The sequence below is a fragment of the Dendrobates tinctorius genome, unplaced genomic scaffold (assembly GCF_039654945.1).
Source record: "Dendrobates tinctorius isolate UK_male_01 unplaced genomic scaffold, ASM3965494v1 ptg000021l, whole genome shotgun sequence".
Lineage (NCBI taxonomy): Eukaryota > Metazoa > Chordata > Amphibia > Anura > Dendrobatidae > Dendrobates > Dendrobates tinctorius.
In genome coordinates this window covers 35,903,849-35,916,826 of record NW_027361689.1, presented here as the reverse complement: position 1 = coordinate 35,916,826, position 12,978 = coordinate 35,903,849, and the positions used below count along the sequence as shown (strand labels likewise).

General features: G+C 42.8%; 1 protein-coding gene across 2 annotated transcripts; it reads right to left on the bottom strand.

Moving 5' to 3' along the window:
- Positions 1-487: 487 nt before the first annotated feature.
- LOC141083833 (b(0,+)-type amino acid transporter 1-like) lies at positions 488-12,414 on the bottom strand. 2 transcript variants are annotated; one of them, XM_073568291.1, is made up of 7 exons: positions 12,368-12,414; positions 11,223-11,971; positions 8,931-9,064; positions 7,695-7,824; positions 6,981-7,105; positions 5,657-5,744; positions 488-718 (listed from the first exon to the last, which is right to left on the bottom strand). In XM_073568291.1, exons 2-7 carry the CDS (start codon positions 11,940-11,942, stop codon positions 488-490), a joined length of 1,428 nt encoding a protein of 475 aa, XP_073424392.1. In that variant the 5' UTR covers positions 11,943-11,971; positions 12,368-12,414. The 2 variants fall into 2 exon arrangements, with proteins under 2 accessions (XP_073424392.1, XP_073424393.1); XM_073568292.1 differs by lacking the exon at positions 12,368-12,414 and having other exon boundaries at positions 11,223-12,014.
- Positions 12,415-12,978: the final 564 nt, after the last annotated feature.

The following is a 12,978-nucleotide window of genomic DNA, read 5'->3' as shown; positions in this document are numbered from 1 at the left end:
CAGTCTAGGGGTCTCCACTTCTCCCTTCCCTAGTGTTTGGTTCCCTTTACTGTATCCCTTTGTGTTGCACTTTAGTCTGTCCTGCACTGTGCGTGACAGATAAGTACCAAAATAAGTATTGTTCTATTACTTTTTAGCCCTTTAGTTATTTTGTGTTGTCGCATTCTGGACGATGAGGTGGAGTTTTTTCTGCTGCCATGTCCTTTATGGAATGAAAGATGGACCACCTCTGTCAAATACTTTTCATTCCATAGTTACTTCCCAACTTTGGCATCTAAGAGCTTAAATTGCAAGATCTGGGGAATCCTAAAAGTTGCAGCAGTAGCCTGGCACTAAACCGCCTTGGTCAAAACACATTTTTGTCCACCATGAAATAATAAAACACCAAACAACGCATGAAAACGTACCGTACCCAGAATTACTGAAAAAAAATAAAATATATACTGTCCTGTCCCAATAGTTATATTCATATAAGAGAAACCTCAGCTCAGTTGTTTTTATCGGTTGGTGCTACTTGGAGCAGGAGCTGAAGATGGAGGGTGACCGAACGGAACCAACCTGGAGACCATTTATAGCGGACAATCGGAATATAAATGATAATTCCACTGAGGATAAAGAGGACAACATAGAGATATTCCAGCTGAGGGCTGCCAATAATTGGGGCCAACACCAGGTACACAGAGGCGATGAGGACTATCACTGGAATGATGATTGGAACCTGGAAGATTAGAAGAGCATAATGATTAGTGTACGAACTAATGACAACAGTCTGTGCCGACAATCTGGCAAAACGAAATTATTGTAGGCGAGTGCTTCAAAAAAGTTTATAGAAAGTTTCTTGAAAGTCTTGGTAATCTAATGTCAGGCTGGACCCACTGTTACAGTTGTGGCCAAAAGTATTGACACCCCTGCAATTCTGTCAGATAATACTCAGTTTCTTCCTGAAAATGATTGCAAACACAAATTCTTTGGTATTATTATCTTCATTTAATTTGTCTTATATGAAAAAACACAAAAAGAATTGTCCTAAAGCCAAATTGGATATAATTCCACACCAAACATGAAAAAGAGGGTGGACAAAAGTATTGGCACTGTTCGAAAAATCATGTGATGCTTCTCTAATTTGTGTAATTAACAGCACCTGTAACTTACCTGTGGCACCTAACAGGTGTTGGCAATAACTAAATCACACTTGCAGCCAGTTGACATGGATTAAAGTTGACTCAACCTCTGTCCTGTGTCCTTGTGTGTACCACATTGAGCATGGAGAAAAGAAAGAAGACCAAAGAACTGTCTGAGGACTTGAGAAACCAAATTGTGAGGAAGCATGAGCAATCTCAAAGCTACAAGTCCATCTCCAAAGACCTGAATGTTCCTGTGTCTACGGTGCGCAGTGTCATCAAGAAGTTTAAAGCCTATGGCACTGTGGCTAACCTCCCTAGATGTGGACGGAAAAGAAAAATTGACAAGAGATTTCAACGCAAGATTGTGCGGATGTTGGATAAAGAACCTCGACTAACATCCAAACAAGTTCACGCTGCCCTGCAGTCCGAGGGTACAACAGTGTCAGCCCATACTATCCGTTGGTGTCTGAATGAAAAGGGACTGTATGGTAGGAGACCCAGGAAGACCCCACTTCTTACCCCGAGACATAAAAAAGCCAGGCTGGAGTTTGCCAAAACTTACCTGAAAAAGCCTAAAACGTTTTGGAAGAATGTTCTCTGGTCAGATGAGACAAAAGTAGAGCTTTTTGGGCAAAGGCATCAACATAGAGTTTACAGGAGAAAAAAGAGGCATTCAAAGAAAAGAACACGGTCCCTACAGTCAAACATGGCGGAGGTTCCCTGATGTTTTGGGGTTGCTTTGCTGCCTCTGGCACTGGACTGCTTGACCGTGTGCATGGCACTATGAAGTCTGAAGACTACCAACAAATTTTGCAGCATAATGTAGGGCCCAGTGTGAGAAAGCTGGGTCTCCCTCAGAGGTCATGGATCTTCCAGCAGGACAATGACCCAAAACACACTTCAAAAAGCACTAGAAAATGGTTTGACAGAAAGCACTGGAGACTTCTAAGGTGGCCAGCAATGAGTTCAGACCTGAATCCCATAGAACACCTGTGGAGAGATCTAAAAATGGCAGTTTGGAGAAGGCACCCTTCAAATATCAGGGACCTGGAGCAGTTTGCCAAAGAATAATGGTCTAAAATTCCAGCAGAGCATTGTAAGAAACTCATTGATGGTTACCGGAAGCGGTTGGTCGCAGTTATTTTGGCTAAAGGTTGTGCAACCAAGTATTAGGCTGAGGGTGCCAATACTTTTGTCTAGCCCATTTTTGGAGTTTTGTGTGAAATGATCAATGTTTTGCTTTTTGCTTCATTCTCTTTTGTGTTTTTTCATTTAAGACAAATTAAATGAAGATAATAATGCCAAAGAATTTGTGTTTGCAATCATTTTCAGGAAGAAACTGAGTATTATCTGACAGAATTGCAGGGGTGTCAATACTTTTGGCCACAGCTGTATCTACGAGTTTGGTCGGTGCTATAATGTGTAGGGGGGCGCCTGCCATCTGATAGTCGGGGGGATATTGTTGGGGCATGTCTGGTTTGGGACTGCCGATTGCTTTGTTGTCCCAGAAATAAGCCATCGGCAGAGATATCTGTTGGCTTTCTCATAGAGAACACAGAAGCGCTCGGCCGAGTGAGCAATTATGTGTATGGGAGAGCTGGCTGTCCGCCAAACGATTGGCTGAAGCATCGCTTGGCTGACAGCCATCAAAATAAGAGTAATCTGGTCATTCTCAAAGTGTAATGAGAAAATGAAAAACGGTCTTGGGAGCGCAGGAAAGAGACTCAGACGAGAGATGGGGTTAAGCCACAACGCGTTTCGACAGAGTGAAAAAAAAATGTAATATCCAAATATTAAATGCAGTACAATAAACAGAGATAAATAAAACAGGGTGAAGACGTAGCACTTGGGAGCAGCATGACACATGGGGTCTCTTTTCCTGCGTTTTATGACCCTCCTTACCCTCTTGGCAGTATCGGTTTATGATTCTATATTTATTATTTTTGATATGTGCATAGTATTTTTTATTTCAATTTATTGTACTGCTTCATGTTATTACTCTCTGCCACTGCTTTACTATCTTTTGTTACTCTCTGCTCTTTTGTATCTTTATTAATCTTGACATTTGAAGTGTTATTGTTGAGGGTCTTAACCCGTATTTTACAAGTCAGTTGTACAGATTTTAAAGAGGACCTTTCACCAATTTTAGCTTGTTAAGTTGGCCACGTCATGGAATATTAGCTGTAGAGTTGAATAAAATGTTATTTTATTTTTTAATCTCTCATCTCTGTTGTGGAAATATTAGCTTGTAAAATTTAGGGTATAATATACAGTATGATAAGACCAAGGTGGCGGTGATTTGCCTCTGCTGGCGTGTGCTTCTTCCATGACTTTGTCTAATCATAAGCAGGGACATCATGCAGGGAAAAAAAGAATATGTCCTCAGAAGGTCAGAAGAACATGCCTTCTCCTGGGAGACATGTAATTATAGACAGCTCTCCTCTCAGTTCTGATTTCTGCAGCTACTGTGTAGTGTAGAGCAGAGCTGAGTGTCATTACAAACACTTCCAGCTTTCATCTCATGGCAGTCAGTGTTAGGGGAGGGAAGTAGAGCTCAGCTTAGTATGATGATGTAATGTAGGTGACTGAATGTAACGCACAGAAGGCACAAGGCAGGAACAGTCAATGAACTATTTAATTCTTTCAAACACAGCAAGAATTTAGAGTAGTTAGGGGTTAGTTAATGATATCAAACAGTGCCAAACAGCACAACAGTATCATGGATCTTCGCTGCTTGACCGTCGGCGAGCGTCTCTTAAGTCTGGGGCAGAGATAACTGGATCCTTGGGGATTTGACCGGCATGGAGCAAAGGTTCCGGTCTTGACTGGCGTAGTCTGGACTCTGGATCTTGACCTGCGTAGGTTGGGTTTCTGGATCTTGACCGACGTAGTTGACTCTCTGGGTCTCACCGGGCATTGTCTGAGCCTTGTCAAGGCGCTTTCCACTGCAGCCTGTCACACTGGTGTCAGCGTCGTCTCTGGTCCACGTTTGCACAACTTCTCTTCTGCAATTTGGCAAACAGGAATTTTTATATCCAGGAACTCTGTCATGCAAGATACCTGACCAGTTCCCGTACAAGAACAGCCTCCTCCTGAAATTCTTCTGGTGCCAGTTGATTCCACCTGGTTTCGTCCAGCCAGCAGATAGCAGTCTTTCCTCATTAATGTCACACCACGTAGGGGCTCTTCAGAGGTACTATCGCATCTTCTTACATTTCCAAACACCTCTGCTGCTCGTGCTCTCCTCTCACAGGGTTGTAAGCTCTGCCCCTTACACCACACTGACTACCGTGAGATGAAAGCTGAGAGTAGGGTTATCTAACATTACAATCCACAGGAGAAGTCATGTTCATCTGACATTCTGGGGGCGTGTTCCTTTTTCTCTGCATGAAACGTCTGCTTATGAGCGGTCAACATCATGTAAGGGAAGTAGTACAAGCTCCCAGAGAAACATCTTTTAACAGTCTCTTTTAACAGCCTCAGCACACCATCTTCAGCTAACAATTTGCTAACACCCCTGAAGATGCCGCAGAGTGCAGCGAAACATGTTAGGGGAGAGATCTGTGATAAGATTCCTTTTAATCGGCTGTTCAACAGGGATGTTAGTGTCTCTCTTTTTCCCAAAAATGGCTAAGAACCAATATTTCAAGAGCCATACGTAACACTAAGATTCTGAATCTTGATCCACTGTCAACTGTGGCCAATATCTTCCTAAGATAATGTGGATTTTTGTAGAATGGGTGTCAAAGATTACAATGCACCTGATTACTTTTTTTGCAACCTGTTAAGATCTATTATCCAAAAGGAGATCTTTATGTCAAGCTGATGTCAAGCAGGGTTTCTTTTATAAGCTTCAATACAATGTTTTCACGAGTCAGTACAATGATACCCCTGAAGATGCTGCAGAGTGCAGTGAAACATGTTTGAGAGGATAGGTGCATCTGGGACTGTTTTTCAAATATGATCAGGAATTATGTCTTTCTAATACAAAAAAATTGCTGCAGCAATTCAGTGACTCTTAACTGAGTAGCTGACATTTTTATGATCAACTCCGCTAAGTTTTTAATCCACAGACACTATCAATAAAAGATAAGTTTTACTGATTTTATTTTACGCCATGTGGAAAAGCTCGTTAAAGGGTCGATATTGACTTTTAGGATTGCTACTTTCAATAGGTAGCATTCAATTTCCCAGAGGAGCATGGTACGGCCTATAAGTCTCCTCACACTGGAATGGCACGCTCCACAAGGAGAGCCGTTTCCCCTTAGACTATCATCAGAGGTCTTTCATCCAGAAAAATCAGATCTCTTGTTTTGCACTAAGGAGAAGCAAACACCTTGAAACACGTCAGAAAATGGAGTTCCTGGTTTGTCCTTACCCTAAGTCATGTGGCAAAACTCGTTAATGGGTCGACATTGACTTTTAAGATTGCTACATTCAATAGGTGGCGCTAGAGTTCAAGTCCTCTTCCTCTTTGAAGAGGCAATTTGCATATAGAAATGAATAAGAAATATAAAGATTGTATTACTTGCCTTATATGGTCTGGGGATGTCCGGCTTTTTAATCTTAATGTATATGAGGCCAGAAATTGTAATACCGTAGAACAGCCAGGCTGTGAAACTGACATCAAACAATACATTACCGGTGTCAAATAATATGGACATATCACTGGGGAACATATAGCTCCATGTAGAATAGTATCAACGTGCAGTCTGTGTGGTTACATAGGACTGCAGGTAAATCTAGGTATAGTAATACAGTCACATGAGAATCACTGAGGCTAAGTTCACATGATGCAGTACATCCATACCGTAATTCAGTACCAACTAAGTAGATGAGTTTTTAACTTTTCAAAACTTTTAAATCTGCAGCATGTCAATTGCTCTTTATCCTTAAGCCACAGTCACACGTTCAGTATTTGATCAGTATTTTACATTGGTATTTGTAAGCCAAATCCAGGCGAGGAGCAATCACAGGAAAAGTATAATAGAAACACCTCACCACTTCTGGATTTATCACCCCACTCCTGATTTTGGCTCACAAATACTGATGTAAAATACTGACCAAATGCTGAACAGGCCATCAATATTTAATAAGTGGGGCTATGATACCCACTACCCCCAACATTCGGCGGCAAAGGGGTGAAGATCTTGGATACTTTCAGAGTAAGGGTACCGTTACACCTAGCGACTCACCAGCGATCCCGACCAGCGATATGACGCGGTCAGGATCGCTGGTGCATCGCTAGGTGGTCGCTAGTGAGCTGCCACTCAGGCAGATCTCACCAGCGACATCGCAGGGGTCGGGGATCGCTACTTACCTGTCAGACGCGACGATGCTGCGTCCTCCCGCCCGGCCCCACGCGTCGCTCGTCGTCACAGCAGGAAGCGCCGCAGGAAGCTGATGACGAGGAATGGTCCAGGACGTTCTCGCTCGATCAGCGATAACCAGCGGGGGAGCGGGTCGGAGGTAAGTATCACATGCAGCGATATCGCTAGCAATATCGCTGCAACGTCACAAAATCGGTGACTTTACAGCGATATTGCTAGCAATATCGCACTGTGTAACGGGGGCTTAAGGCAGCTTTGCCATTTCTGTAGTGGCCGCTGCCAGGTACTGAAGATGAATAGGGGATGGGTCTGCAGTGCCGTGCCACGGCTACTATAGTTTTGATGGAGCTTCTGTGAGAACTTCCGTCCACTGCCTGTACCGGTAACAGCTGATTAGCAGCAGTTGCTCCCTCACTGATGACATATTGTTGTCCTATCCTAAGAATATGACATCAATAAAAAAAAGTAGTGGCCAACCTTGGTAAGCTCTGTTACATCTGTATATATAATAGGTAAATAGACCTACCTGAAAAAGTTTACAATGCTACTGAAATCCCCAGGAATTATCATTATTAATGAGATGGCTGATGTGAAGATGAGAGCAGGGGATGGGGTTAAGCGATTGACATGGGCCATGGAGAGAACATCTGGCTGTAAAAAAAACAAAATTAATTGTAATGTTTTGGAGTAAAGAGAAGAAGGTTTCTAGACTATAAAGAGAATGATATCGTGCAGATAAATATAAATGTAGTAATCACAATTTCAGTAGAGAATACATAGGTGATTCTTCTACTAATCGGTCCAGTTTTCGGCTGGTGGATAGCAGAAGCGCCACATTCTAGTGATCTTTTGCTCTACTGCTGATGGGAGGGGAGAGGCTTCTGCTGCAGACAGTTGTCTTACAGCCATACACAGGAAAGTTTGGAGAAGGATGAGGACATAGACGATCTCCTGAGACAAGCAGTATTCAGTGTTCTTTTATTAGGAATCATAAAAGGTGCCAAATAGTAAGACTTTGGTGCTTTACATTTACAATCAATAGCTGCTGAGCACTGACTATAGGAGTGTGGTTTTGACAACCTCTGCTGCCTATCTGATATGTGCAGCAGTGGTTGTTCTCCTGATGATCACACGCAGTTATAAACCTAAAAACTTTTTAAAATAAGCCTTTTACTGTAGAGACAGGTACCATTTTCTGAAATCAGCAAACACAGGGGAAACTTAGACATTGGTTGATTACCATATGTCCTTCTCTGGCAGCCACGTAGCACACTCGTCCCCCACTGAAGAAAGTACCATTCGCAGACCCGAAAGTAGAAAGTGCAACACCCAAGCTGATGATCCACGTCCATGTCCCTAGTACCTTCAAACTGCAGTAAATAGAATAGAAAAAGGTAGAAAAGTCTGAAAAATAACATAAAGTAGGAAATCAGATGTAAGCTCAGGTCATCATAAGGTAAGATAGGCTGTTGCCAGATCTTGTACATGAATTGAAGGGTCCTCATCGCAAAAAAACAAAATAGGGGTCCCTTCTGGAACTTGTTATCATTAGCATATCAATAAAGTGTGATTACTAGAGCTGAGCAAAAAGATTAGCAGGACTCCGTTTTATCATGCATGTTGGTACTTTGTTGCAGCCGGGTCAGGGTCTTGTGAACTGCCTTGGCTGACACATACTGGGCGCCTCTTCTGATTACTAGTCAGGAAAATGGACCAGGGTTCTGCAAATCTTTTTGTTCAACTCTATTCTCAACACTTCAAGCTATCACCTATCCAGAGGAAAATAGCTTGCAGATAGGTGGGACCCCCCCCACTGATGCCTATAATGGTTCTCTGAAATGCCGCCGAGGTGGTCCTACGATCCCAGCACTTGGCCCCTTACCAATCAGCAGGTTGTCACCTTTTTTGTCGAAAGGTGATAACTTGATAGGTTGGGAATAACCATTTAAAGTGGTTGTCCAGGCTTGAGGTTAAAAGTGACTGCAGACTTGTGAATCCTCACAGTGTGCTCTGTTAGGATTCTACTATACTGGCGCCGGTCATATGACCACGAGTATGTGAGTTGCATATTTCTGCCACATTCTGACTAGACTTATCCGGCCTTGCTCAATTCATAATACTAACTGATGCCACGCATGTCTAGTTGGCATGTGAACGCATGTATGCAAATTACATACCTGCGGTCATGAGCCTACCAGCTCCCAGCATCAAGGAATCTTAAAAGCAGCGAACTGCAGCGAACAAGCCTGCAGTCACATAGACTGCAGACTAGAACAACAAAGTCTGGACAACCCTTTTAATGTCACCTTTGAGTTCCATCAACTACTTAATTGTACCAGGAGTGTTTTCACATGGTCCTAAAACTGCTTGGTGGCTCGTGAGACACAGAAATTAGGGAGAGAACAAGATAAGCATGAGATTGAGGCAAAAAATAATGTACATGACAGCAGATAGAAAACACAATTGATTGACTCACCCCCAACTGATAGCGACAGCGTCTGATGTAAGTAATTCCTGTGGTGTCATGGCTGCAAAGTAGCTGACGTTAACCAGAAGGTAAATGGATGTGACAAGTGGGATTGCAATCATCACAGCGCGAGGGAGGTTCACCTAAAATATTTATATAAGGTCACAAAGCATACAAACTATGAAGAAACCAAGGTAGCTATCCTATGAGTCAATGTCCAACCCTTTAATGATTCTTGCAATATGTGGGGGAAATATGTTTGTGCAAATTTTTGAAATTATCCTTTATTTATTCCAATCTCTTGGGGTCCGGCCATGGGGACCCCACTGATCCCTTTTCAGGCGTCTGAAGAGCCCAATCTGAATTGAGCAGATGATGAGCATGCGCTGTACTCAGCTTTTTCCAGCAGTACCATAGAGTCTGAATGGAGTGGGGGGTGAACTTGCTCGAACTCTGCACCATTAAGTCTGGGCTCCATGTTCTGAGATTCAGTGGTGGTCCCTGTAGTCGAGACACCCCACTGATCATGAAGTTGTCTCCTTTCCTATGGATACGGTATAAGTTCAAAACTTGGCACAAAACATTTAGAGTCAGACATTGATTTATAGGGTAGCTACCTCTCCTAGGTGGTACTTGTGAGCTATTGCAGAAGAATTTAATTTGCATATATTTCTCCCATGGCGCATTGCCGATAAGACTCCATACTCAGCAGTTCTCTTTAAGGAGAACCAGCACTCCAGCTATAAAGTGTGACTGGCAGCCTCCTCTGTCACTCCCATAGGCTTTAAACGGAGAGTCCCATAAATGCTCATAGAATCGTAGAGTTGGAAGGGACCTCCTGGGCCATCTGGTCCAACCCCCTGCTCAAAGCAGGATTCGCTAAATCATCCCAGTCAGATGTCTGTCCAGCCTCTGTTTGAAGACTTCCATTGAAGGAGAACTCACCACTTCTCGTGGCAGCTTGTTCCACTCATTGATCACTCTAACTGTCAAAAAGTTTTTTCTAATATCTAATCTGTGTCTCCTCCCATTCAGTTTCATCCCATTGCTTCTAGTCTTTCCTTGTGCGAATGAGAATAAAGTTGATCCTTCTACAATGTGACAGCCCTTTAGATATTTGTAGACAGCTATTAAGTCTCCTCTCAGTCTTCTCTTTTGCAAACTAAACATTCCCAAATCCTGCAACCTTTCCTCATAAGACAGGGTTTGCAGACCGGTCACCATTCTGGTCGCTCTTTTCTGAACTTGCTCCAGTTTGTTGATGTCTTTTTTAAAATGTGGTGCCCAAAACTGGACACAATATTCCAGATGAGGTCTGACCAAAGAGGAGTAGAGGGAAATAATGACTTCACGTGATCTAGACTGTATGCTTCTGTTAATACATCCTAGAATTGCATTTGCCTTTTTTGCTGCTGCATCACACTGTTGACTCATATTCAGTCTGTGATCTATTAGTATGCCCAAGTCTTTTTCACATGTGCTGTTGCTTAGCCCTATTCCTCCCATTCTGTATATGCTTTTTTCATTTTTATTGCCCAGATGTAGTACTTTGCATTTTTCCCTGTTAAAAACCATTCTGTTTGTTGCTGCCCACTTCTCCAGTTTATTTATATCTTTTTGAATCCTCTCTCTCTCTTCTCTAGTATTAGCTATCCCTCCTAGCTTTGTGTCATCAGCAAATTTAATCAGTTTACCATACAATGTCTTCAAAGGTACATAATAGTAATGAAATTATGTTTATGCAATTACCATAGTGAGATACGCCCAATAGGAGAACATTTGTCAATATCCCTTATTAAAGCATATGACGGTCACAGAGGAGGGTCTCCACATATTACATGGTTGCCCATTCATTTGAGTAGATGCCCTGCAATAATACTTTTCTCTGAAAGTAGCAGTTCTGAGAGAAACAATGCATGATGAGAAATTAGGGAAAGGAAGTTCCAACACCTATAGTGCTGGCTTAGTGCTGATAGAGCAGAACCACCAGCCCAAACAGAATGAATAGAAACTTACAAATATGAGAATCCAGACATATTAGACTAATATGGTCACCAAAAGCAGTTTACATTCTTGTGGAGGATGAGGGCAGCAAGACAGTGCTTCTCTGTGGGTTTTGTGGGAAAGGACAGAAGTAAAAAAACTTGGCACTCAACTTTTGATAAGGAAATCCAGATTTTTTTTTTTAGGCAGTCACTTCTATCTTACTGGCTTGGGAACCTACATGAGCACCTTCACAGTAGTGCTACGGTTTATTTTCTTGTGGGAAAGGACAGGCACGCGATAAGTATCACTACTAACCTCAGGGTTCTTCAGTTCCTCTGTCATATAATTCAGATTATTCCATCCATCATAGGACCAAAGTCCTTGATAAAATGCAACCCCAACAGGACCAAAACCAGTGGCTGTGTTCTCAAAGGCGTTCTGTAATACCTGGGTGTTCCCCTTGGCCAAAAGGACTGCACCACCCATAATTATTACCAATAGGACTACCAGCTTAGCCGCTGTGAAGAAGTTCATGATGGACATGGAAAGTCTGACGTTCAGGCAGTTGATAATCCCCAGGACAAGGATGCAGGCAGCTGCTGTGCACTTAATGATGACTTGTGGAGAAGGACAGTCTGGGAAGAAAGCCGCCACAACGTATTCTGCAAAACTTAGAGTCACCCCAGCTATGCCAGCCGGCCTTACCACAATAACCGAGGTGTAGGCCAGGAGGAAGGCAGGTAAGGAGCCAACATTCCTTAAAATATATATGTATTCTCCTCCAGATTCCTTAATGACAGTTCCAAGCTCGGCATAGGATAGAGCTCCGAGCATAGCCAGCAGACCACAAGATGCCCAAATTAAGAGACTAGCCCCAGGGCTACCCATGTGATACAGCACCCACTGAGGAGACATGAAGATCCCCGAACCAATCATGGTGCCAGCGATCATCGATACGGCACTCATCAGTCCCAGCTCACGTTTCAGATGGATCTTGCCAGTTTCGGACAGCGAAGAGGTCTCCCTTGTTTCCATTTTTTCTACAAAGTCCTTGGATCAGATGCCTTTAAAAGAGAGGAGATTACACTGACTTCTGACAGCGCCACATTGGCAATTAACACCAAAGTTAATTATTAAAGTGACACGTACAAAGAACATAGGAAGTCTTATATCATCGGAGTTAATGATCTATTAATATAGAGTCAGTAAATCATATATTATGATAATAATGGGGGAGACGGAACTTATGGATGTGACTGTAAGCTGCGCCATGGTATCCAGATCAGTCAGTTTTCTCATTTTATGCAGCAGGTACTTCAGGATTTGCAGATGATGCTACGTGATAATGGGCATGGTTTGTCAAGATTTAGGGTTCACGCACGTTAGAGCCCAGTTCATGGAGATTTTCTGACTTCATGTCACTAGCATGCCATAGGTTGTCCGCTGCTCTTGTAACTCACCTGTCAGACTTGCCACCATTATTTTTCTCTTGGTTCCCGGAGCTGGCAGCCTCAATACTTCCTGTGTGTCAGGGACAGGTACTTTGGACCTTAGCCATGATGCCAGTGTGTCAGCTGGCTGTGTAAAGCCTCAGGTTGTCAAATCTGAAAAAGTTTTGTAAATATTCAAACTCTCCTTTGTTGATGTCGTACGCGCGCCAAACAACGCCTGGGAGAAGAATACATTGCATCTGTGAGCATGATCTGGAGTTTGTGCATTTCAGCTATTTTTCTGGTTACATGTCACAGACTCACATGAAATTTGCATGCAACTATATTTTAATTGGAAGGAATTATACAAAATATCAAAATAATCTCCATTGTTATAGTCCAGAGCTGTGTCCCAAGACGGAAAAGCCTGTTGCACGGTCCACTTCTGTTATACCTAGGCTGGTTCTCCAGTCCTTACCTTGTTGGCTCACACAAGTTCTCTTGGCCTAATAGAAAAAAAGATGGGGCCAACGGTGGCCAAACCCTTCCTCTCTAATAACCCATAGTAGCCTATACTCTTCTTCTGTCGCACACCATCTGTACTCTTCTTCTGTCACACAGTTACCCACCACATACAGTTC